The sequence below is a fragment of the Littorina saxatilis genome, linkage group LG2 (genome assembly GCF_037325665.1).
Source record: "Littorina saxatilis isolate snail1 linkage group LG2, US_GU_Lsax_2.0, whole genome shotgun sequence".
NCBI classification, from domain to species: Eukaryota; Metazoa; Mollusca; class Gastropoda; order Littorinimorpha; family Littorinidae; genus Littorina; species Littorina saxatilis.
Genome location: NC_090246.1, coordinates 55,273,990 through 55,300,187, shown reverse-complemented (window position 1 = coordinate 55,300,187; position 26,198 = coordinate 55,273,990). Strand labels below are relative to the sequence as shown.

At 43.2% G+C, this 26,198-nt stretch overlaps 1 protein-coding gene across 1 annotated transcript; it reads right to left on the bottom strand.

Moving 5' to 3' along the window:
* Nucleotides 1-4,987: 4,987 nt before the first annotated feature.
* On the bottom strand, nucleotides 4,988-24,039 carry LOC138953509 (mucin-2-like). Its single transcript, XM_070325346.1, has 10 exons — nucleotides 23,922-24,039; nucleotides 18,830-19,485; nucleotides 17,380-17,673; nucleotides 16,085-16,414; nucleotides 15,538-15,717; nucleotides 13,856-14,009; nucleotides 11,105-13,222; nucleotides 10,643-10,695; nucleotides 9,831-9,875; nucleotides 4,988-6,211 (listed from the first exon to the last, which is right to left on the bottom strand). The coding sequence occupies exons 1-10, from the start codon at nucleotides 24,037-24,039 to the stop codon at nucleotides 4,988-4,990; spliced, it is 5,172 nt and encodes a 1,723-aa protein (XP_070181447.1).
* Nucleotides 24,040-26,198: the final 2,159 nt, after the last annotated feature.

The window sequence follows — 26,198 nt, the reverse complement described above, 5'->3', positions numbered from 1 at the left end:
AAAAAAGATAAATTACTTTCTTCGTCTTCTTCTTCTTCTTCTTCTTCTTCTTCTTCTTCTTCTTCTTCTTCTTCTTCTTCTTCTTCTTCTTCTTCTTCTTCTTCTTCTTCTCCTCCTCCTTCTTCTTCTTCTTCTTCTTCTTCTTCTGCGTTCGATGTTATGGCCGTTAAATCCTCAGTTCGGTGGCTGCCAAGAAGTCCGCAGTCTTCTGTAGATCGCCAATGGGTCCCCAGAGTTTGGTGCCCAGGCTGGTGTCTTCCGGCCAGTTGTGCTGGCGTGCTGTCTCCAGGTGTGGGCATGCCATGTTTGTAGAACGTGCGCAGGGGTTTGTTCCTAATTACTTTCTTAAAAGCTGAAGTAAAGGACAGTTTGGGTATAGAAAGAAGATTATTCCAGCAGAGTGCGTTCCCTTCCATGCAACAGTCATGCAAGAGTAGTTGCCCTTAAAGCGATAAGGTGCAAGCAGTCAGGCTGTGCCCAAGGGGAGGGTTTGCTTTATTCCATGTCAAGTCCTGAACAGATCTCATACGGTGAGTCGAATCGTTTGCACCGTGAAGACCGTGCCTTTAAACACTACAGATTGGCTACACACATCTAAGTTCACACCGTACCCACAGCCCCGGAAAGCACCTGAGTTTGATGTTCGTGGATTGTGTCTATGGAGAAACGAATTCTGCAGGTCAAGTCTGCGTGTAAATAGTCAAAACGAAATGCTCGTTCTTCCAGGTACACTCGCATTCATTATTCAGCTGACTGTTAATAACATTCCTCTGTCTTGCTTCGTTTTACCTTTATGGTACCAGTATCTGGTTTCTATTGAATCTGTTCAAGCGAGACTACATTAATAAATTAAGGTATTCCGTTTCCTGCTCAACAAAGGTTCCCAATTATGTCCAACCACTCAGTTTATACTGTTTTGATTTATTCCGGGGGTGTTTTTACAAATTTCATTTTAAAATGACAGTGGACGAAGTGATTACAAAAGAGTTTGATAAACACGAACGCACATTGGTTTAATTGTCATGGTTTAACACACACACACACACACACACACACACACACACACACACACACACACACACACACACACACACACACACACACACACACATAACTATATACCGATTTGCAACATATAAATACCCTTATTATTATAACTATTATTATTATCACTATCATTACACACACACACACACACACACACACACACACACACACACACACACGCACGCGCATACACGCACTCACTCACTAACGTTAATTCACTTTTTCTCAGAGATAGACTACAAAGCATGTTTTCTGTGAAATCGTGTTTTAAGCGTGGCGACAGGGTCGGATATTTTGACGAGAACAAGTATGATACAGCGAGTCCTAGAGTTTTGATGTTTTTTTTTTTATCTCGACAACAGAATCTGAGTCATGTCTTTAATAGTGCTTTTGTGGAGAAAGGCGGATACCTATATTCAATCTTCAGTCGTTATATTCTAAATAATATGCAGGTTAAACCATATGCCTATATTGTTTATTTCTGGCTCCAGCACTACTTTAATTTACGGGACAAATCCCTTTTAATATTTTTTATGAAACCTTTTACGAGGGTTAGACTCCAGCCTTAAGGCTGTACTAGATTAATTTCATTATTCATGGTTCGACATTACCAGATTTGTAAGTAGCGCGAATGTCTCATTTCCGTGGCAATGAAATATTGATCATCTGGTTGAGTACTTTTGGAAAGGTTTCAATTAACATGTGTGATTGTGTGTGTGTGTGTGTGTGTGTGTGTGTGTGTGTGTGTGTGTGTGTGTGTGTGTGTATGTGTGTGTGTTTGTGTGTGTGTGTGTGTGTGTTTGTGTGTGTGTGTGTGTGTGTTCAGAAGTAAGCTCAGATAGCCTACACTAGTATGTGTGACACAGTTGTGAAACAATTGACGGACTAATGACAATGATCGCAATCTCTGCATCAAAACCAGTGGTTTTGCTTTACTTAGGCTGCCTCACTACTGTGTATAATACAAACTGTATACTTTTGAAATTATAACTAAAACACAAGTGCAATGATGAGATAAAAAAAATGTAATAATAAAAACCAAGAAAACAACTTTTAGACTGTAGGTGGGAGTAATATGTAACAAACAACAAGGAACAAGTTCAAGGGAGGTAAGTGTGTACACTGCAGTAGACGCCACACGCAGTAGATTGCTTCCTTCGCAACTACTAATGTTACTCGATAAACAAACAGGTCGCGTAAGGCGAAATTACTACATTTAGTCAAGCTGTGGAACTCATAGAATGAAACTGAACGCACTGCATTTTTTCACAATGACCGTAGTCCGCCGCTCGTGCAAAAGGCAGTGAAATTGACGAGCCTGTTTAGCGCGGTAGTGGTTGCGCTGTGCTGCATATATAGCACGCTTTTCTGTACCTCTCTTCGTTTTAACTTTCTGAGCGTGTTTTTAATCCAAACATATCATATCTATATAATTTTGGAATCAGGAACCGACAAGAAATAGGATGAAATTGTTTTTAAATCGATTTCGGAAATTTAATTTTGATCATAATTTTTATATTTTTAATTTTCAGAGTTTGTTTTTAATCCGAATATAACATATTTATATGTTTTTGGAATCAGAAAATGATGAAGAATAAGGTGAACGTAATTTTGGATCATTTTATAAAAAAATTATTGTAATTACAATTTTCAGATTTTTAATGACCAAAGTCATTAATTAATTGTTAAGCCTCCAAGGTGAAATGCAATACCAACGTTCGGCCTTTGTCGAAGATTGTTTTACAAAAATGTCAATCAATTTTATTGAAAAATGAGGGTGTGATAGTGCCGCCTCAACTTTTACAAAAAGCCGGATATGACGTCATCAAAGACATTTATCGAAAAAATGAAAAAAAAAGCCTGGGGATATCACACTCAGGAACTCTCATGTAAAATTTCATAAAGATCGGTCCAGTAGTTTACTCTGAATCGCTCTGCACACACACACACACACACACACACACACACACACACACACACACACACACACACACACACACACACACACACACACATACACCACGACCCTCGTCCCGATTCCCCCTCTATGTTAAAACATTCAGTCAAAACTTTTTGAAACTAACAAAAAAAGAATGCAAAGTGATGTGCAGACCTAACTTTTGTTTATCTTGACGAGAAAAGACTTACACTGCTGAAAACCCCCCAAAGGGTAATGCATTTTGAAAAGAACCACGTTCCCAGTTTTATGAAAGTTTTGAAAATGTTGATGGTATACTTCATGACATCATTTCAATTATACTCGGATGATTCGTACTGAATTAAGACCTTAAATATTACATAAGAAAATAATTCACCAGCACATGAACAATTAAGGCATGCAGGGATTACAAAATGTGCGCAAACAGATGTTAGCGCGCGCGAAAGGTCGTGTATGTGTGTGTGTGTGTGTGTGTGTGTGTGTGTGTGTGTGTGTGTGTGTGTGTATGTGTGTGTGTGTGTGTGTGTGTGCACGATCTCCAGCACATGAACAATTAAGGCATGCAGGGATTACAAAATGTGCGCAAACAGATGTTAGCGCGCGCGAAAGGCTGTGTGTGTGTGTGTACGAGTATGTGTGTGTGTGTGTGTGTGTGTGTGTGTGTGTGTGTGTGTGTGTGTGTCTGTTTGTGTGTGTGTGTGTGTGTGTGTGCGCGCGCGCGATCTCGCGCCGTGTGTGTGTGTGTGTGTGTGTGTGTGTGTGTGTGTGTGTGTGTGTGTGTGTGTGGCTGTGTGAAAATAGCGTTATCAAATCACATTTGAATATGTACATAAAGGAGATGGTAGAAGCAGCGCATTAAAGTTTCAGAAAAGAGGAGCCAATGAAGACTTTTTTCTCCAACGCGATGGCAACTAAACAGATTATTCTTTCAAATGGTGTAGAGTCGTCAGCTTGGCGTGCTGACAGCTGAGCAGACTGTTGCCTCAAGGAGCGTGAGGCAGTCATCTTGGCGTGCTGACAACTAAGCAGAATGTTGCCTCAAGGAGCGTGAGGCAGTCATCTTGGCGTGCTGACAACTAAGCAGACTGTTGCCTCAAGGAGCGTGAGGCAGTCATCTTGGCGTGCTGACAACTAAGCGGACTGTTGCCTCAAGGAGCGTAAGGCAGTCAGCTTGGCGTGCTGACAACTAAGCAGACTGTTGCCACAAGGAGCGTGAGGCGTTATCTTGGCGTGCTGACAACTAAGTGGACTGTTGCTTCAAGGAGCGTGAGGCAGTCATCTTGGCGTGCTGACAACTAAGCCGACTGTTCCCTCAAAGAGCGTGATACGGTATTAGCGTGCTGACAACTAAGAAGACGGTTGCTTCAAAGAGCGTTGGACGGTATTCTTAGCGTTCTGACAATTAAGCAGACGGTTGCTTCAAAGAGCGTGAGGCAGTCATCTTGGCTTACTGATAACTAAGTGGACTGTTCCTTCAAAGAGCGTGAGGCCGTCATCTTGGCTTGCTGACAACTAAGCCGACTGTTCCTTTAAAGAGCGTGATACGGTATTAGCGTGCTGACAACTAAGAAGACGGTTGCTTCAAAGAGCGTTGGACGGTATTCTTAGCGTGCTGACAATTAAGCAGACGGTTGCTTCAAAGAGCGTGAGGCAGTCATCTTGGCTTGCTGATAACTAAGTGGACTGTTCCTCCAAAGAGCGTGAGGCAGTCATCTTGGTGTGCTGACAACTAAGCCGACTGTTCCTTCAAAGAGCGTGAGGCCGTCATTTTGTGCTGACAACTAAGCAGACTGTTGCTTCAAGGAGCGTGAGGTAGTCATCTTGGCGTGCTGACAACTAAGCGGACTGTTGCTTCAAGGAGCGTGAGGCCGTCTTCTTTGCGTGCTGACAACTAAGCGGACTGTTGCTTCAAGGAGCGTGAGGTAGTCATCTTGGCGTGCTGACAACTAAGCGGACTCTTACTTCAAGGAGCGTGAGGCGGTCTTCTTGGCGTACTGACAACTAAGCGGACTGTTGCTTCAAGGAGCGTGAGGCCGTCTTCTTTGCGTGCACCCATTGCACAACACGGATACAGTCGAAGGACAGCACCACGGCCAACACCAACGACAGCGAGACGATGGCGAAGGCACCCATGGCAAAACTGGACGAGCGCTCATCTGGGGCGCTGCTGACCTTGCGGACACTGGCGCTGGTGTTGCCCCTGGCAACGGTGAGGTTGGCTTTGAGCTCCTCCAGCACAGCCACGACTGCTGCTTCCTCCTCCTTTTCCTGGGCTGGGGTCTTTGGAGTGGACGACCTGGGGGTGTTCTGCTTGCAATAGCAAGGCTGGAATCGCTGGGCGGGCTTTGGAGGGTGTGAGGGTTTGGTCGTGATGGGTGTGATGGGAGCTGCTGATGCTGCTAAAGTTGTGGATGTAGTGTCCGTGGCTGTGGAGGTGAAGCCCTGGGTGGTTACAGTGTTTTCCGTTGTTGTCACGATGGTGGGTATAGTGTCCGTGGCTGTGGATGGTGCTGATGTTGTAAATGTAATGTCCGTGGCTGTGGATGTGAAGCCCTGGGTGGTTACAGTGTTTTCCGTTGTTGTCTTGATGGTGGATGTAGTGTCCGTGGCTGTAGAGGTGAAGCCCTGGGTGGTTACAGTGTTTTCCGTTGTTGTCTTGATGGTGGATGTAGTGTCCGTGGCTGTGGATGTGAAGCCCTGGGTGGTTACAGTGTTTTCCGTTGTTGTCTTGATGGTGGATGTAGTGTCCGTGGCTGTGGATGTGAAGCCCTGGGTGGTTACAGTGTTTTCCGTTGTTGTCTTGATGGTGGATGTAGTGTCCGTGGCTGTAGAGGTGAAGCCCTGGGTGGTTACAGTGTTTTCCGTTGTTGTCTTGATGGTGGATGTAGTGTCCGTGGCTGTAGAGGTGAAGCCCTGGGTGGTTACAGTGTTTTCCGTTGTTGTCTTGATGGTGGATGTAGTGTCCGTGGCTGTGGATGTGAAGCCCTGGGTGGTTACAGTGTTTTCCGTTGTTGTCTTGATGGTGGGTGTAGTGTCCGTGGCTGTGGATGTGAAGCCCTGGGTGGTTACAGTGTTTTCCGTTGTTGTCTTGATGGTGGGTGTAGTGTCCGTGGCTGTGGAGGTGAAGCCCTGGGTGGTTATAGTGTTTTCCGTTGTTGTCATGATGGTGGTGAGGGCATAGGTAGTGGTCTCTGGACAAGTGAAAATTGGATTCCAGCCGTCAGTCTGCAACAAACAAATAATAATATGGTAAATCAGAACAATAATGTGGTTTGAAATGGGGGTAGCTCAGGGTCACAAGTTAAAACCCAGGCTAGCTCGAACACGGCCAACTATCTACGTCCACCCTCTTTTTGCCGCTGTGGTACGTAAAAGACTTCAGTCATTCTACGAGAAGTGCAGGTGGTTGACACCAACAATATCAACAGCCTGATTTTTCTGTGCACAATGGTATGAATTCACTGAATAACAAGATATGTATGTAATATATGACAAAGTCATGTCAATTTATCAAATACTGTCTCACTTTGCACAGGTGCAGTGTAGCCCCTCAAAAACGCAACCCACACAGAATGCTAGTAACTTCTACATCTCTTGATCGAAATATGTGGTGTTCATTAACTTCAGCTTTGACTGTTATGATCTTTCCAAAACAAAATCCGAACTCGGACTTACTCAACATGCAGTACGAGTTTTGAAATTTGGCAGTAGATAAACTAACCCAATTTAAGCCCTACACATTGCTACCTTTGGGGTTATTTGAAGGATCTAGTATACCATAACAAACCTTAGACAATCGGTGACTTGAATACAGAAATTTGTCATCATTTTCGCAAGTTTTCATTCATAACAAACTGGGTAACAAATAACACTGTTGCCCATATGACAATGACAATGACAATGACAAATCTTTATTTTTCGAGGGTGACAAGAATAAGCATAGATATGCTTTTTTGCATCTGGCCCTCGCCCTAAAGAGGGACTAAACTATTTTACTATAACTATGACTAGGGAAAAAAAGGTTACATAAAAACATTAATGGTAGAACATATAAGTTTATGTACATGAAGCGCATTATGTAGAAGCATTGTAGATCATAAGGTAGTGTTCAAAATTGGGTGTAAAGCAATGAAGATAAACGGAAAGTAACCCAACAATACATTAGCTCAGCAAAACAATGTATTACAGAGCCAAATCTTCGTGATTTTGTCACAATAAACCATAATTCCGATAATGAACAACTGTATACAAAGAAAACATACCAATCAAGTTTATTTGTTCATAGAGTTCATTAAATGGAAAGAATATTTGGTTCTAAAAGAATCTGTGTTGGTGGATTGCCGCAGGGCGTCCGGAAGAGCGTTCCAGAGGCTGCTTCCTGAATAAACAAGACTTGATTTAAATAGGTCTATCCTAGGAAGAGGAGTGTTTAGTTTTATAAAGTGGTGCGAATTCTTCAAAGAGAACTTTGAGCAAATGGTTTCGGGTGCATTTTCTGTCATAATTTTATGCATCATTATTCCTTTGTTGTAATTCATTCTTGACTTCAGAGGTAGGACCCCTATGTTGATGTAGTCTGAGTCGGTGAGAGTAGTCTGTTTGAGTAATACTACTTTTAGCGCTCTTTTGTGTAATCTGCTGAGTAGCTTTAGGGAATTATCACTTGCAGAGTCCCATAGAGTGGATGCGTAATCAATAAGAGACTGAATATGAGCAGTGAAAAATAACTTCCTGGCTTGACAATTAAGGAAGTGTTTAATTCTAGATAAGAGGTACACTTTCTTTGACACTAATTTACTAAGTTGTTCAATGTGAGTTGACCAAGACAGGTTGTTATCGATGTGGACACCTAGAACTTTGTGATGGTCGACTTTTTCCACTATATTGCCGTCAATCATTAAATCGGGACCAGTTGAGGTAAAATTCTGTCGTTTTTGTCTAGTTGTAATTATCATATATTTGGTTTTCTTTGGGTTAAGAGACATGTGATTTAGGTCAGTCCATTCTGTCAGCTGGTTTAGACTTCCTTGGAGGGATTCTGATAAGCGAGTTAAATTTTTGTTACTGGAGTGAATTGTGGTATCATCTGCAAAAAGTTCACATAAATGTTGAATATAAAGGGGGAGGTCATTAACATATATTGAGAAGAGCAGAGGTCCTAATACCGATCCTTGTGGTACACCGTAATCTACAGCTTGCATGCTCGATGCTCTAGTGTTTGTAAGAACTGTCTGTTGTCTGTCAGAGAGGAATGAACTAACAAGATTGATAGTATCATATCCGACGCCATACAAACCGAATTTTCTAAGCAATAATGTGTGATCAATTACGTCAAAGGCTTTTGCAAAGTCTACGAAAATGGCACCACAGAATTCATTATCGTTTATTTTGTCCAACCACTGATCAACAAGAGAGATTAAGGCAGTGTGGCAGGAATGCTTAGCTCTAAATCCTGATTGTTTAGGATGGAATAAGTTGTTTTGGTTGAAATGTGTTAGGATGTGTTTGTTGATATGCTTTTCCAGTGGTTTTGATAACACAGACAAAATGGAAATTGGCCTATAATTTGAGGGGTCTCTTTTGTCACCTGATTTAAACAGAGGAATGACTTTAGCCTGTTTCAGGGCGACTGGAACATATTTTTTGTCTAAACAGAGATTGTAAATGTAGGTAAGTGTTTCAGAAATTACGGGGGCTGACAATTTAAGAATCCTACCATCAAGCCCATCGAGCCCCCGGGTGCCTGTTTGCTTGAGGTGTGTAAGTGCGTGAAAAACTTCAGGTACTGTAAGAAGGGGAATTTTTGCTGGACATGAAATTTGTTTTGATTTGCAAAATTCTTCTAAAACTTTCAAATCATTTAATTTGGACTTGTCATTTTTAATCACAGTTTCAGCAATTTTGGAAAAATGTGTGTTTAAAGCATCGGGAGATATGTCCTTGATACAACTCGGATGACTGGCAGCCTTTTTATTCGTAAGTTCATTTATTGCCTTCCATATATTCTTTGAGTTTTGCTTTGAACTTGATGCTAGGTCACGAAAATATTTTATCTTTTTTGTTCGTTTAAGTGAATTTACCTTATTTCTCTGTTCTCTGTATTCCTCTTCCTTGCCAACCGACTTTAAAAAATCGCGATGGTCAATGGCATGTTGTAAATCATTATCAAACCATTTAGGTTTTACAATGTGCCTAACTCTCTTTATTCTCCACGGAGCATGTTTATCGTATATGTCATTGAAGGCACTAAGCCAATGTGTTAGGGCTTCGTCCGGATCCGTAAAATTGTAAGTATCAGATAGTGGGGAATTCCAAAGTTCATGTAGAAAGGTGTCTTCGTTAAATTGAGAAAAAGAGCGGTATTTTATTGTCTTGTGACCAACTTTAGGAATTTTGACACCCTTTCTTGACCATGTTAAACAGACAGGAAAATGATCGCTGCAACCATTGGCTGGAACACAACATTCGACAATATTATGGTGATCAGTAACATAGATATGATCTATTAGAGTACTGCTGGATGATGTGACTCTAGTGGGAGTGTTGACTATTTGTTTAAGATTATAGAGGTTAATCATATCAACCCACTGCTTGTTTTGTTTAAGCAAATCAACATTAAAGTCTCCCAACAGAATTGTTTCCTTTGACTCGAGCAGAACTGCATCTAACATCTGTGTAAAGTTATCTGACCAGTTTGCTCGCTCTGCGGGATTTCTATAACAAAATCCTATGAGGAGTGGAGGTGCTCCTCTCAACTTAACTTCAATCCACACAGATTCCACGAAGTTCTCAAGGTGTATTATTCGTGTATAACTAATTGATTCACTTATGTACAAAAGTATACCAGTTTCTCTACTTTGCTGAGGGTCTCTGCGTAACGTACTGTAACCTGGAATAACAACGTCAGAATCCGAAATCTGAGGTGTTAATCTTGATTCTGTGATCCCAAAAATGTGAAAACTTGTTCCAGTATTTAACAGCATTGTAGAAATATCATTGATTTTATTTATAGCATGGTTAATGTTCAGGTGCCCAACACGGAGACCCTGTTTTGTTGGCCATGTAGTAGGAGAGCTACTCATATTTAAGCTCAAGTAGCGTTTTGGGGCGTTTTTTGTTTGTTTGTTTGTTTAATTAAACAATATACTTATTGATACTGAATCAGCTAATTATCCAGTAAGCAAGACAAGAAAATAATGAAGAGATACAAAACAGTGATGGAACCAAAATGATATATGACACTTTACGAAACACAACGTCAAGCGTAAATTAACTAGTAAAGAGACAAGGAACTGTTTCCGACGACAAACTAGGTAAACAGCGAAAACAAACAATAAGCAAGTAGAAAATCGAAAAGCAGACAAGCACAATTAGGAAACAGGAAAATAAAAATAAAACGGTACTGTTACCGTTTATAATGATAAAGAACCAAACTAAAACTACAGAACTAGTGTAATAGACTCTTAACAAGTCTGACACAAAGCAGTTGACACAAGAGTCAATGTTGACACACTTGTCGCTTAGAAACAGAAGTCACTTTCAATCCGATAGAAAAGGGCGAATCGCTTGACCGTCCGAACACACTGCTGTCACTAAAGCTTGTCCGATTAAAGGCGCACAATAAAGGAGCACGCACACATCGAGTCTCTGTCTCACGCAAGACAAAGAATGTGATTCTCGTCTCTTTGTGAAAGAGTTGCTGTGACAGCCTGAACCACAGCACAGTAAAAACGAAGGTAATGAAGTTCAATCAGGAGGATAAAGGCCACGAAATCATGCTCACACCCTCACAAGGGTAAATTACTAAATGTTCGTGCAGTAGCACAGTCGTACATAAAAGTATGCAAAGTGTTACCATCATGGCAGATGACACCAATAATGCTGTATTGTCTCGCATTCTCTTACCGCACGCACACACAAACACACACACACACACACACACACACACACACACACACACACGCTCATACACACATGCGCTCACACACACACATACACACACACACACACACACACACACACACACACACACACACACACACACTCATGTAAGAGTAATCCAAAAAATAAGTCGTCACACCTATGAAATACACTCCACGTGACATTACACCAGCGTACACATATCCGAGTTGTACTTGTAGTAGCCCTGGTAGCTGGAGGGTGGGGAACACTGTTGAAGATGTGGGAGCATGGGACCGTATGCACGGTGGGGTGGCACTGTGTTATGGTGTGTCTGGAGCGGGAATGATGAAGGAAGCATGTGGCGCGGGGGAGACCAAGGGGCTGCATATTGCCAGACATATGGAGGCACAGGGTAGGGCGGCCCCTCTCTGACTGCCTGATGGGACTGGCTGTAGTGCTGCTGATCGCTGGAGCGGCGCAGTCTGCAGACATCGTTGGTCTGTTTCGCAGAAGTCGTGGTTGTGTTGCCCGGCTGCTTTCGCTCCCCTAGGTGAGGGGGTGGGTGTGGGTAGGGCGTTGGACTGTTTCGCAACACAAGTTCCGGTCCCTGGTCCTGGTGGCGACTCGGCTGTCCGGTTCCGCGAGGGGTCTGCAGCAAAGGTCCCCGGCGCTGCGAAGTTGCAGCAGGCTGGCCGGTGTAGCGATGTGAGATTGGCCCCTCTGTCACCTTTCTCTCTCGGCCTCGTTGATCTTGTTCTTTGTCCACAATCTTTACATCGGCAAACTTGAGATTGCATGCCAGGCGTATGGTACCTTGCCGACTTGGGTGAAGGGCGTCCCGGTACAGGGCCTTGCGAGGGGCGCCACTGGCGGTGAGGAAGGTGTCAGTGTGGTCGGTAAACAAGACACACTCTCTGGCACAAGCCCTTTCCAGGGAATGATTGGAGGTCGCTACAGTCTTGCTCAGAGCGTGCTCTCCCTTTGGTGGCACAAGAGAGGAAGCATGTAGACGTGCTGCAGGAAACACCTTCTTCATGAGCTTGAACAATCCGGACCATGCTGTCTCTGTGATGGTGTTGTGTCGGCAAGTGTTGACCCCGATGTGGACGATTACTAGTTGAACCTGTTTGGATTGTGGAATGTTGGTCAACCAGTGCGTTAAATCGTCCACACAGAGGCCCGACACACTGAGGTTTTGGGACGCTTTGCCGGGAAACATGAGTTCTTCTCTGACAGTTCTCATCACCGAGTCACCGAGCAGCACGCGAGTGGTTGAAGAAGCTACTCGGAGCTCTGCCAGCTGCTGCCGTGGATTTAAGTTGTCGGGAGACTGAAGTTTCGCAGCAGATAGACGCAGTTTGTTTTCTCGTGTGATATTGATAGACTCTTCATTCGTGTCAGCGCCATTCTGTAGTACAGGCTGAGTGACTCTCTTAGGTAGAGCTGAACTTGTTTCCACCTCATCGTTCAGCGCTTCAAACCTGTTGAACGTTTCGACACCCGCATCGACTTGAGCGGGTATAGCTTCTACAGCTGTTTGTGACTCTGTTGTTGTTGTTGTTGTTGTTTTTTCTTTCCTGTTTGCAGCCTCTTTCTCTAGCTTTTGGTTTTGCCTTTTCAAGTCACCAAGCTGAGACTTTAGTGTATGGTTTTGCTTGCTCAGCTCAGTCATCTCCTTCCTCATGGTTGCTAGTGTGTCGTTGAATTTATTGCATTTCGTGTTAATGTGGTGTTTAAGGTCGCTTTTTATTTGTGCCTTCGCTGTCTCGATGAGGGACATGAACTCATCACGAAGTTCAGGGTGGTCCACGAGCAGAGAAGAGGAGTGTTCAGCGTTTGTTCCGTCCGACACGATTGTGACTTCTTGCGTCGCCTTGACAAGGTCAGCCGATGGGGTCACACTCCCATGGAATGTGGGAGAAGAGGTCGAGCTCTGTTCAGTTTGGGAAAGAACAGGTGTCACTGTGCCTTCGGGGCTTATGTCACATGAGTCAGTGAGTGCTGCAGTAGAGGGGGGTGGAGTGTAAGAGTTGTCCAATGAAGGTGCAAGAGCGAGCTCAGAGTCTTCATTAATACTCTCGAGTGAGGCATTGTCGGGACCGAGAGATTTCAGACGCCGAGACGCTCTTGCAGGTTTAGTGGTCGCGGTTTGACCTGAAGAGGCGTTGGAGGCGTGTGAAGTGGGTGGGAGGCGCATAGTTGACAGCTTCTCCGTCATCGACGCTTTTCTGTTGGCTGCATCGAGGGCAGACACAGCCTTGATGCAGGAAACAATGGCATCGAATTCCTCGTCTCGCCATACATTACACTTGGTCCCTTGCACCAGAACTGTGCCTGTCGTGTAATAGAGGGTGACGGTGATGCATTTAATGCCGTCACGCCTTACCTGTACTTTGGTCCGAAACAGCTCCGAAGGCAGTACACGTTGGTCTTCCAGATCAGAACTGTCTACAACACTTAGCTTACGGGTAGGGTTGTCGGCTTCGTCCACCCAGTCAACATAAAAACCAGGCTTGCTACGAATGTCATATCCATATCGTTTATATAAAATCTGTCTTGTGAGTGCGAGTAACTCTAAAGGTACTGTAAAAGTTAGCTGATTTGGGTCCCTTTTGATGTCCACACTGGGGACCCAGTCCTGCAAGTTACAAGTGTGCAGGGCCATGGGACTAAGCTGCAGAGTTAAAATAACACAATGCTCGTGGCCTTTGAGCGAGATAAAATCACATAATTGGTTAGGATTAAGAAAGCATGAAAGCTTGTGGGCGAGAGGCCCAAGATGTATCCGGCGGCGACTCACATAATTACACTGCCCATCCTCGAGATCATCTTATGACACCTCAAGATGAAGTTGAAGAGAAGAGAGAGTCTTGCAGACCGGACACACACGCCTCAGAGACCAGACCATGTTTACTATGCGCACACGGAAACGGCGTAGTCGGGGGGATGGTAGATAAGATGGGATACTGATAAGGCGCGGCTGAGCTGTCAGAGCCAGGTGGTGGCGCCGGTCAAGCGTGGCCAAGCGTGGCTGACCCAGCAGCCCGCTCACAAAGAGCACAGTGATGGCATAGTTGAAAAACACAATTCCACAAAAATCACCGCCATGTGTGAACAAAAGCTATAGAAAAGTTCACCATAGTGTAGTCCACATCGTCACAAAAAAGCACATATGAAAATGGGCGCTGACAGTGTACGATATCACTGTCAAAAACGCAAGAATAGCGGAGCACTTTGTAAACACGTCTTCTGTCTCAGAGAGAGAGAGAGAGAGAGCAAATCGAGGGGGTGAATGGGTTTGAGCTTTCAGGAGAAACGTGGATTGTCAAAGTAAAAGCCAATCGGGCTGATTATTTGATGTGTAGAACCATCGCGTGTTCCCGAGGACAACGATTGTAACGACTGTCAAAGACCCAATCAATGTTGATAATTACCGTGGCGACTCATGGTCAACTTGCAACTTATCTTCGTAATCGCAAAATGCACAACGGAACGTCATAATACACTTACAAGGAATGGAACATGCCCAAAACGTACGGAACCCCCAAATGTGATGGCAGCTCTGTACATTTTGAGACTGGAAGAAAAGCGAAGAAGAAGTTACGTTTGACGTCACAGACAAGTATGACGTGTTATCTCAAACTACTGACGCGCTTTGTGGCCATGAAATTCCCGCTTAAAATAACGTTCAGAATAGAGATTCCGTCTGTTATTGTGCATACTTTCGCTCATCCAAAATAATGACAACAAAAGATGTTTGGTGGCTTGTTACAGACCCGCATTTTGTGTTGGTCATCAGGGAGCATATCGCCTTCGGTTTTCATCTTTATCAACCTCGGCCTTCGGCCTTGGTCGATAAAGATGAAACCAAAGACGATATGCCCCCCTCGCCGGTACCAACAAATAGGCTGGTTTGTCAAAAAGCCAACAAACATCTTATAATGTACACTCGGACATTCAAATAGTCCAAACGGTACAAGTCTGGAGGGTTTAAAGCAGGTAGGTATGACCAATGTCAACCCTCGTACTGTTGAGCCAATCCCCGAATTGGAAATATTTTCTTGAAAGCGCACAAGCGTCAGACCATTTGTGACCCTCCACCACGAAATGAGTCGCATGTCACCTCGCGCGGTTCTGCGCTAGGCTTAAAATAAGTCCGGGGGGACTGTGGTAAAAGTGTGAGGGTCACCTTAGTCACAAGCTTATAACTCGAAAACTTTTTGCTCTTTTCTAAAACGGTTTTTACCACTGGAAAGAGCATAAAACACTCTTTAGGAAAATGTAAAAATATGAAAATCATGCAAAGATGACATGCGACTCATTCCGTGGTGGAGGGTCACATTTGTCCTACAACCTTCAGACCTGGGAACCCATACGATTTCGCCGTATTGTGTACGCCTTTCTGTCCAAAATACGATCAGTATGGTCGGTTGAAAAAATAATACGAAGAGAAAAAATTCTGGACCGGTCACGCATAAGCTGAAGTTAATGTACGCGTACATCAAATAGGAAGTAATTTGTGTGGATCCAAGTTTGAAGACGTCCTTATTCCATGATACGGCCTGTCAACATGCCCACATCTGTTAACATGGGAAGGAAGGCCCCCTCAATGTTACACACCCCACAAGATAGCTAGCCAAATAACTTACCTCTGGTGCGTCACCGCCAAGAGCGTAGCACAAGCCGTGGTAGCTGCTGGCACCAGTGACATAGGCAGCCATGCGTGTTGTTCCGCTCACTGAACTCAGCACGTGTAGAACGCCGCGACTCAGCACTGTCAGTTCTCCACCAACCAATGCTCTGCTGTTGCTGCCTTTCCCTGCAGAGATCTGTGCACAAGATGAAGCGTCTGAAGCTGAGATTAAATTCATCATGAACATAAACACGTGTACGCACGCCTACACATTCTGTTCTCCGCGCGCGCGCGCGCGTGTGTGTGTGTGTGTGTGTGTGTGTGTGTGTGTGTGTGTGTGTGTGTGTGTGTGTGTGTGTGTGTGTGTGAGTGTGTGTGTGTGTGTGTGTGTGTGTTGGTGTGTGTGTGTGTTTGAAAGAGAGAGAGAAAGAGAGAGAGAGAGAGAGAGAGAGAGAGAGAGAGAGAGAGAGAGAGAGAGAGAGAGAGAGAGAGTAAGGTATATGTGTGTGAGAGAAAGAGAGAGTCGGGTAGGGAGAAAGAGGGAAAGGGTTCTGGCGACTCACACTTCTCCAGTTTGCTTGCAGGTGTTCTCCGTTGATCGTGAGACTGTCTGTCTGAGCTTCTTCCGTGATGATTGTGACGGTGAATTTCAAGCTTGCGCTGTCCCATAGAGCTTTGGTAGGCAGAGCGAATGTCATTGCTGTGGTCCAACGACTTGTGTCTGTTAAGGTCAGCATGCAGGGGTCAAGGACATATCTAGTTCCAAGCACCGCCTTGATCACAACGACAGGTTTGTCGCTGACCAGGTAGTGAAAACTGGCTGTGTCCAGGGTCGTGTTTGTCCACTCGTACGCGTCGCTGAGCGTCATGCGTTCGTCACAGTCAACAAACACCTGTACGAAAATAATAACTGCAAATTCGTTAAAAGCAAAAAAGTTTCCTTGATACAAATCTGGTTTCATCTTTAATTTTTATAACGTAACTGCAATCATTAAACCGAAATAAAATCGTGGTGGCCATTTTTCTTACCGCGCCGAGGCCACCAGGGCGTGTGAGCTGTGCTGTGCTGTTCATGGTTGAAAGCAACGGATTTAGGATATGTTACTCGTATAGCGCGTTGTTTTACGTCACAACAAAACGAAATCCATTGTCCTTCCCATGCAAAGGTCACCAAGGCATGTTCTTTGGTGTGCCCCGCGGCGTTTTGTCATGTGGATCAACGAAACTCTTTTGTACTGCATACTTTTTCTTCAATACAGAATACAGAATACAGTATTTATTGAGCCAAGTGACATTAAAAAACATTTAAAGCACAAGGAATTTAGCGTAGTGTTGGTAAAATCACGCACACACACACACACTGACACACACTGACACACACACACACGCCCACACATACACATATTGCTGAAAAGTAAACGTTGTACATGTTCAGGAAAGAAATGTGGGTTCGCCCTATGCAAAGAGCTGGGCCAGATCGTCAAAACACAAACACATGAACAAAGCAGAACAATGGTGACTGCGCAAAATAGAATGCAAACTCGATAAGATATTACCTTCAAGTGTTCTGTTCAATAGCTTATTTTCATACAGATACACTTCGTCAGCGGTATAATATCACTACTTTCATGAATAAAGGGGTCGATTGCTGAGATTTTCAAATAATGTCAGTGTGAATAGATCTTATCATTCAGAAACAGAAAATGTCAGACTCAGAAAAAGATTTAGAGATTTTGCCATTCTGAATTGAACCCTGCACAAATACAGAAACTGAGACTGAAACAGAGAGTCGGTCTCGTTTTTAAAATAATCAATGTTGAATAAATCAAAGAAGAAAGAAACTCATTCAAATACGTACCACCGTATCATTCTCCGCGGCCGCCAGGTAAAACACGTCAGTTGACGAAGGACCCATAGCTGTCGTAGGGAACGTGACGTACTCCTTCCCCCATACTTGCACTCCGGGTAGCTGCACCCACATATGATCCCAGCAGCACCCGCCTGTCATCATGTTTCTGTTGAGGCCGAAGGACAGTGCCAGAGGTTTGTCCGAGCGAATGTCCAGTCCAGTTAAGTCGCCATCGTGGATGGTGCTAACTGTTTGTAGTTTGTTGAGTGTGGTGGTCACCAATCGGCCGTCGCCTGTGGACTGCTGATGACCAGATGACAGTGTTTTATAATTATGTTGTCTGATTGTTCCATAGTGTGTAGTTTATTTTGGAGGGGTGTTGTTTTATTTGCATACAGTATATGTACGTGTGTGTGTGTGGTTGTGTGTGTATGTGTGTGTGTGTGTGTGTGTGTGTATGTGTTATTGTGATGATGATGCTAATGATGATGATGATGATGATGATGATGCTTGTGTGTGTGTGTGTGTGTGTGTGTGTGTGTGTGTGTGTACGTGTGTGTGTGTGTGAGAGAGAGAGGGGGAGACAGAGAGACAGAGAGAGAGAGAGAGAGAGAGAGAGAGAGAGAGAGAGAGAGAGAGAGAGAGAGAGAGAGAGAGAGAGAGAGAGAGAGAGAGAGTTCCGAGACGGACCACAGGCGGAAGGTATCGTTCACTGGACCAACACTATCATAAGACTACAAGGTAGTCTCGCTCCACTTCAGAAAAAATTATACAAAAAATAATTGCCAATGTCGAGGGCCTTTGTAACTTTATACCAGGATAAATGAATGTTCTAGTTATCTGTACCTTTTATGTTTATCTGCCTGTCCGCCGCATGTTTTTAAACCGTATTCTGTGCGACCAAACGTGTCTGTCGCCGGCAAATCAGTTCGATGGTTAGCAGCTGAAGTGCGAGGAGAGTGCAGTCCGATGCGCTCATTGGTTAATAATCGGATATTCGATGATTATTTCCATAAATAAAAAAGTGAAAGTCCTGTGGGTATCTTCCCTTTGCTGCGCAATATTTACATATTTTTTTAGACCAACGAGCGCTAGTATGCATATTCGGTGCGGCAAGCATGTCTTTCAACACTCTCGATAAACGGTTCGCAAACGAAGAATCGTCCAAATGATGGTTAAAAACAACCTGCGGCGGACGGCAGCAGAAAATGAAAGGTACATGTAGTTAAAACAATCATTCAACTGTATTTATTTGACCTTAAACAGACTGTAGGAAGAGAAAAACCATCTTGAACAATATTTTTTTCTCGGGAAGTGACTCCAGGAACAAGAAGCTGAGTGACATACCGTGTATAGTCTTATTATGATAGTGTTGGTCCAGTGAACGATACCTTCCTCCTGTGGACGGACAAACACACAGAAGTAGATAGCAATAGCAACAGTGACAATTCAAGCTGACCTGTGAAGAAACGGAGGTAGAGGAAAGGTCCACATCAACACCAGCAGGTTTACGAATAACGACTGCAGTGTTGTCTTCCGAAGCCGTCACAACAAAGAACGAGCGCTGGTTACTCGATAGTCTTGTGAAGGGAAGAGTCATCACAGAGTAGCGTTCTCCCAGCTGTGTGACGTCACGGACTAGAATGGCGTCAATATTATAGAGAAAATAGTCGAACGCGTACACACTGACGACGTCCGATGACGTAATCTCCACCGACATGACGCTCGTATGTAAACTCGTCATCCCGTTTTGCGCAAGAACAAGAGTCAGCGGTGCGCTGTTGTTGTTGATGACGTAGGGACCGTAGGCAGACGGCAACATGTAAGTCGTCACAAGGTCAACAGTGACGTTGTGGGGACGAGTGGTTGCGATAACCAGACTTTGTTCGTAAACGTTGTTATCGAAGTTGACTGCAGGAAAGGAGAAGACATATCTCTGTGGCGCTTCCCTTTGCGTTCTCCAGAGCGGTGTTGGTGTCGATACTATCAGTATTAGTGGCGTTGTCGCTGTTGTTGAAGAAGTGTTGATGGTGGAGAAACTGGTAGTGGTAGACGTTGATACGCTTGAAGATTGAGGCTGATCTAGAGGGCCGACAACTCCATTGGCAAGGAGCTCTAAAGATACAGCGAAGAGGTATGAAAAAGACACAATAATATCAATACAAATAATAATTATACAGTTATAAGAAAATAAAAACAAACACCAAAAAAACAATAAAACATAGTCAGCAGGTCCGGAAGCCAGTCAGCGAGACTAACAGAGGAACAGTTTACCGCATCCACAAAAACGACAACAACACCATCATCACCAATAACAACAACAACAACAACAACAACAACAACAACAAAACGAATAATAATGAAGGCCAAAACTTCAACAACAACGACGAGACTCAATGCATTCATAATTTATTATTCTCCTTAATCGTTGAAAAGGCAAACTTCTATACCTGCTGTGACACAGACGCTTAGGATGAAACTCAAACAAAGAGAAAGAGCTCTGGAGAAACCAACGGCTTTCAGACCAATCGGAGCCATTTCATATTTCAGGAAATGTACTCTCTGATGTTAAACTGTGAACTCCAGTGTGATGCTACAAGCCACAGTCTGTCATCACAGTCTTGTACTGCCAGTTTCTCCAAATAGCATTCAATGAAAAGGCAACACAAGCAAAGTTACCGCGTCTTCTTCAGTCCTGGCCCTATCACACTGTGCTTGAGATTAAACAAGTATAACACTCCACAGTATCTGGCTGTGCAGACCAAGCCAGTCAACGGTGCGCTCTGGCGAATTTCCTAATTTAGGTAAACCTGTACTGATTTGCTTCAAAATGCTCCGAACTAAGCTTATTGATTAAATGAAATGTAATCCACGCGCGGTTTTCTCTTCAGCAAATTCTCTTTAAAAAGGAATCCCGACTTCCGTTCGTCAACATATTTTATTCAGTCCTGATGGGAGCGCATTCCTCGAAGCAGATAAAACCGCCTTGCGGCCTCGGTCGATACAATTGCAACAGAAGACGATACGCTCCCCTCGGACCGACAAAAAACCTGGTCTGACAACAAGCCACCAAAAATCTTATATAACACAGCATTAACATTAACTCTGTCTGGTGTTGGAAAGTATTGTTATACCGTCTGTAATAATTATTATCATTATTTAAACGCATAAATTGGGTCCTTTTCGAACGATGGACCTTGCACTCCAACCGGTGTCTGAGCCCTCCTCAACTTCTCCTCTGCAGAAGGGTTCTGCTAAATGCAAACGGCGTGCAGGTCTTGTCGTCCATTAAAATAAGACCGTTTGCCAGAGAACGTTTGTTTCTGTGGGCTTACAGCAATTCAGCTCACCGTCTCAGATCTTGCCAGGGACCGAATACATGGACAGTCTGTACATTTGTGTCCGACAAAGTCAAAATGTCGTTTAACTACCGCTCAGTATTTGTTTATACCGCCCGGTAATTGTTTATTTTCCCTCTGTATTCATGTCAGTCTGATAGAAAGTCTGTAGCTACCAGTGTTATTTTTTAGAATAGGAGATTCGCCATGCTTTCTCTTCTCTGCGCATGCGTAACCGACATTTGCGCCGGCGTGTCAATTCCCAAGTCAACATGCCAACAACAACAAAAACAAGGCATAAAACTAATTAGAAAAAACTACAAAAAACAACAAAACAAATACGAGGAAAATTAATAAAGAAAGACAAGCAAACAAAAAAGCCAACAAACAAACAAGCATGAGAAAACAGAATATAGAAGAAACAAAAGGTACGTGTGAGAGAAATGCCACAAAATAAACACCAACTGAGTAGAGGTTCACAGAATAAGGTCAGTGGGGAAAAAACATGACAACACAAATGTACCTTCAAGTTCAATTGGCAACCTAGCATTAAAGAAAATTGATTCCAGAACCATAAGTTTAAGTAAGCTATGATTATCTGTCAATATAAATGTTTGTAATAACTTGAAATTAAAGTGAAAATTCCATTTTGATTTTCCAAACAACGTACTCTCTTAACACATGAAGAACAATAAGCAAAATTAAACACATATGAGAAATGATATAACACAAAACAGTATTTTTAGAAATGAGCTGACCGGGATTTAAACTCAACTCATCAGCTTGTGAGGCACAGAGCTTAACTATTCGGCAGCGGTAGCAGCTCAAGTTATCGTGACACTGAGATGAATTGAAGATGTTCGCAAGCTTTGGTATGTTCGAGCATCGGTTGAAATCTTTCGTTAGCAATATTTGTTATGTGTACTGGATTAATCGTTGCTTAAATGATACCATTGTGTGATCATGAGAGACATAACACTATTTGGAAAGGATTCATTCAGAGTTGGCTGTTTGAATAACGTATGAAAGGGAGGGATTATACAGTTCAGTAAAGGAGTTACAGACTGTTCAAGAATAGGGTCCCTAGTAGATGGTCGGTAGCTACCAGTGTTTGTTATTTTTAGAATGGGAGATTCCCATACTTTCTCTTCTCTGCGCATGCGTTACCAACTTTTCCGCCGGCGTATCAATGTCCAAGTCAATTTTGTAAACATGCCAACAACAACAATATCAATAACAGAAGGCATACAAATAATGGGAGAAAAAATAGCATACAAAAACAAAACAAATACGAGGAAAAGTAATAAAGAAAGACAAGCCAACAAAACAGCCAACAAACAAACAAGCATGAGAGCACAGAATATAGAAGAAAAATATGTTACGTTGGAGAGAAATGCCACAAAATAAAGACCCTTGAAGCGAACGTTCACGAAATAAGGTCAGTGGGGAGGAAAAAACCATTAACATACGAATGTACCTTCAACATCAATTGGCAACCTAGCATTACAGAAAATAGATTCCAGAACATAACTTGATATTACTTGCAACGTACACACGAAGAGATATAAACAAAACTAAACACATTTGACAAAGGGTGAAACAATAATAGGGCAAACCGTGCTTTGAACTAGACTTAATGGTTGTCAGGCAAACACTATTATAACCGTTCGGCCACGGTAATAGCTAATGAAGAAGCGACACTGGAAAGAATAATTATGGAAGACGCTAGCACGCTTTCGCCACAAAGTCGGTATGATCGAACATCGGTTGAAATCTTTTGTGAGCAATATCTGCTATTTGTACTCAATGCATTATTGCTTAAATGATACAACTGTGTGACCATGAGGGATATAAACTTAAGAACAATATTTGGACAGGGTTTATTCAGAAGTGGCTGTTTGAATAACGTATGAAATAATGACACGGACAGTTTGGTAGAGTTACCTGACAGGAAGTGACTTTACAGGAGGGGTATCGCTCGGTCCTCAATCTTTACCGGTCGATATAACACTCTGGTAAGCCCTTATCGGGGTTTCATAAATTCGACTAAACGAACCAAATGGATGTTACAGTTCGGTATAATGAGTTACAGACTTTCCATAGGTATATGGGCCCTGGCGTGTTACATGGATTATAAGGCCACCTCTCCTTTTTGACACAAACCAAACAAATCTCAATCCTTACTATTTTGTCTCATGAGTTAAAATAAAAAAGATAAATTACTTTCTTCTTCTTCTTCTTCTTCTTCTTCTTCTTCTTCTTCTTCTTCTTCTTCTTCTTCTTCTTCTTCTTCTTCTTCTTCTTCTCCTCCTCCTTCTTCTTCTTCTTCTTCTTCTTCTTCTTCTTCTTCTGCGTTCGATGTTATGGCCGTTAAATCCTCAGTTCGGTGGCTGCCAAGAAGTCCGCAGTCTTCTGTAGATCGCCAATGGGTCCCCAGAGTTTGGTGCCCAGGCTGGTGTCTTCCGGCCAGTAGTGCTGGCGTGCTGTCTCCAGGTGTGGGCATGCCATGTTTGTAGAACGTGCGCAGGGGTTTGTTCCTAATTACTTTCTTAAAAGCTGAAGTAAAGGACAGTTTGGGTATAGAAAGAAGATATTCCAGCAGAGTGCGTTCCCTTCCATGCAACAGTCATGCAAGAGTAGTTGCCCTTAAAGCGATAAGGTGCAAGCAGTCAGGCTGTGCCCAAGGGGAGGGTTTGCTTTATTCCATGTCAAGTCCTGAACAGATCTCATACGGTGAGTCGAATCGTTTGCACCGTAAAGACCGTGCCTTTAAACACTACATATTTGCTACACACATCTAAGTTCACACCGTACCCACAGCCCCGGAAAGCACCTGAATTTGATGTTCGTGGATTGTGTCTATGGAGAAACGAATTCTGCAGGTCAAGTCTGCGTGTAAATAGTCAAAGCGAAATGCTCGTTCTTCCAGGTACACTCGCATTCATTATTCAGCTGACTGTTAAGAAAATTCCTCTGTCTTGCTTCGTTTTACCTTTATGGTACCAGTATCTGGTTTCTATTGAATCTGTTCAAGCGAGACTACATTGATAATTTAAGGTATTCCGTTTCCTGCTCACCAAAGGTTCCCAATTATGTCCAACCACTCAGTTTATACTGTTTTGATTTATTCCGGGGGTGTTTTTACAAATTTCATTTCATTACAAACTGTCCACTCTGGTCTACAAGTGTCTCAACGACTCTGCTCCCGAGTACCTTCAATCCTCCCTGGACCTGTACACCCAGCCCTCCGACCGTCCCCTTCGTTCTGCTGCTGACCCTCTCCGCCTCCATATCCCTTGCTCGAAACTCGCATCTGCTGGTCAGCGTGCATTTCCCTCCGCGGGCCCCTCCGTCTGGAACTCCCTGCCGCTTGAGCTTCGCCAGAGCCCCTCTCTTGACGCGTTCAAGAGTAGGTTGAAGACTCAGTTCTTCCCGTAGCTGGCTGCGACTTTCATGTTCGACGTGATGTGTTGTGCCCCAAAAGACATTCTTGTGCTGTGCTCTGTGAGAGGTGTTTTCTTTGTGCTTAATATTATTTTGTTTGGGCCTAGCTATTGATGTGTACATTGTTGTTAAACAGTTGTTTGTTGTATGTTTACCAGGGTTTGCTAGTGTGTGATAGGGTTCGTGTCCGTCTGAAGATTTTAGTATCTTTGTTAGTCCTGTGTTGACAACTCTTCGACAAGCGCTTAGAACTGTACCCACGGAATACGCGCTATATAAGCTTCATATTGATTGATTGATTGATTAAAGAAAATTGATTCCAGAACCATAAGTTAAGTAAGCTATGATTATCTGTCAATATAATTGTTTGTAATAACTTGAAATTAAAGTGAAAATTCCATTTTGATTTTCCAAACAACGTACTCTCTTAACACATGAAGAACAATAAGCAAAATTAAACACATAATTATGAGAAATGATATAACACAAAACAGTATTTTTAGAAATTAGCTGACCGGGATTTAAACTCAACTCATCAGCTTGTGAGGCACAGAGCTTAACTATTCGGCAGCGGTAGCAGCTCAAGTTATCGTGACACTGAGATGAATTGAAGATGTTCGCAAGCTTTGGTATGTTCGAGCATCGGTTGAAATCTTTCGTTAGCAATATTTGCTATGTGTACTGGATTAATTGTTGCTTAAATGATACCATTGTGTGATCATGAGAGACATAACAATATTTGGAAAGGATTTATCCAGAAGTGGCTGTTTGAATAACGTATGAAAGGGAGGGATTATACAGTTCGGTAAAGGAGTTACAGACTGTTAAAGAATAGGGTCCCTAGTAGAAGGTCGGTAGCTACCAGTGTTTGTTATTTTTAGAATGGGAGATTCCCATACTTTCTCTTCTCTGCGCATGCGTTACCAACTTTTCCGCCGGCGTGTCAATGTCCAAGTCAATGTTGTAAACATGCCAACAACAACAATAACAATAACAGAAGGCATACAAATAATGGGGAAAAAACAGCATACAAAAACAAAACAAATACGAGGAAAAGTAATAAAGAAAGACAAGCCAACAAAACAGCCAACAAACAAACAAGCATGAGAGCACAGAATATAGAAGAAAAATATGTTACGTTGGAGAGAAATGCCACAAAATAAAGACCCTTGAAGCGAACGTTCACGAAATAAGGTCAGTGGGGAGGAAAAAAACCCATTAACATACGAATGTACCTTCAACCTCAATTGGCAACCTAGCATTAAAGAAAATAGATTCCAGAACATAACTTAATTGTGATATTACTTGCAACGTACTCTTTTACACACGAATTTGTTTGTTTGTTTGTTTGCTTAACGCCCAGCCGACCACGAAGGGCCATATCAGGGCGGTGCTGCTTTGACATATAACGTGCGCCACACACAAGACAGAAGTCGCAGCACAGGCTTCATGTCTCACCCAGTCACATTATTCTGACACCGGACCAACCAGTCCTAGCACTAACCCCCTAATGCCAGACGCCAGGCGGAGCAGCCACTAGATTGCCAATTTTAAAGTCTTAGGTATGACCCGGCCGGGGTTCGAACCCACGACCTCCCGATCACGGGGCGGACGCCTTACCACTAGGCCAACCGTGCCGGTTTTTACACACGAAGAGATATAAACAAAACTAAACACATTTGACAAAGGGTGAAACATTAATAGGGCAAACCGTGCTTTGAACTGGTTGTCAGGCAAACGCTATTATAACCGTTCGGCCACAGTAATAGCTAATGAAGAAGCGACACTGGAATGAATTATGGAAGACGCTAGCACGCTTTCGCCACAAAGCCGGTATGATCGAGCATCGGTTGAAATCTTTTGTGAGCAATATCTGCTATTTGTACTCAATGCATTATTGCTTAAAGGACCCCAACAGGCTATTTTTGGTGTCAAAAACGCGTTTATTTGCGTTTTGGCGTGACTAAGGTTAACCAGACATATGCATGCCGTATGAAATTGTTTTCTCACCTTCCCTCACAGGGTTTAGTTTATTTCGGAATCGTT

What these genes read in the sequence shown, in the direction of transcription:
- LOC138953509 (XM_070325346.1), bottom strand. Translation starts at nt 24,039, where the DNA reads ATGCACGCTGACCAGCAGATGCGAGTTTCGAGCAAGGGATATGGAGGC. An exon ending in CCGCGGAGAATGATACGGTG is followed by an intron (nt 16,415 to 17,379) that starts GTACGTATTTGA and finishes ATTTTCGTACAG; the next exon opens with GTGTTTGTTGACTGTGACGA. An exon ending in AGCTCAGCCGCGCCTTATCA is followed by an intron (nt 13,223 to 13,855) that starts GTATCCCATCTT and finishes ATTACACGACAG; the next exon opens with GCACAGTTCTGGTGCAAGGG.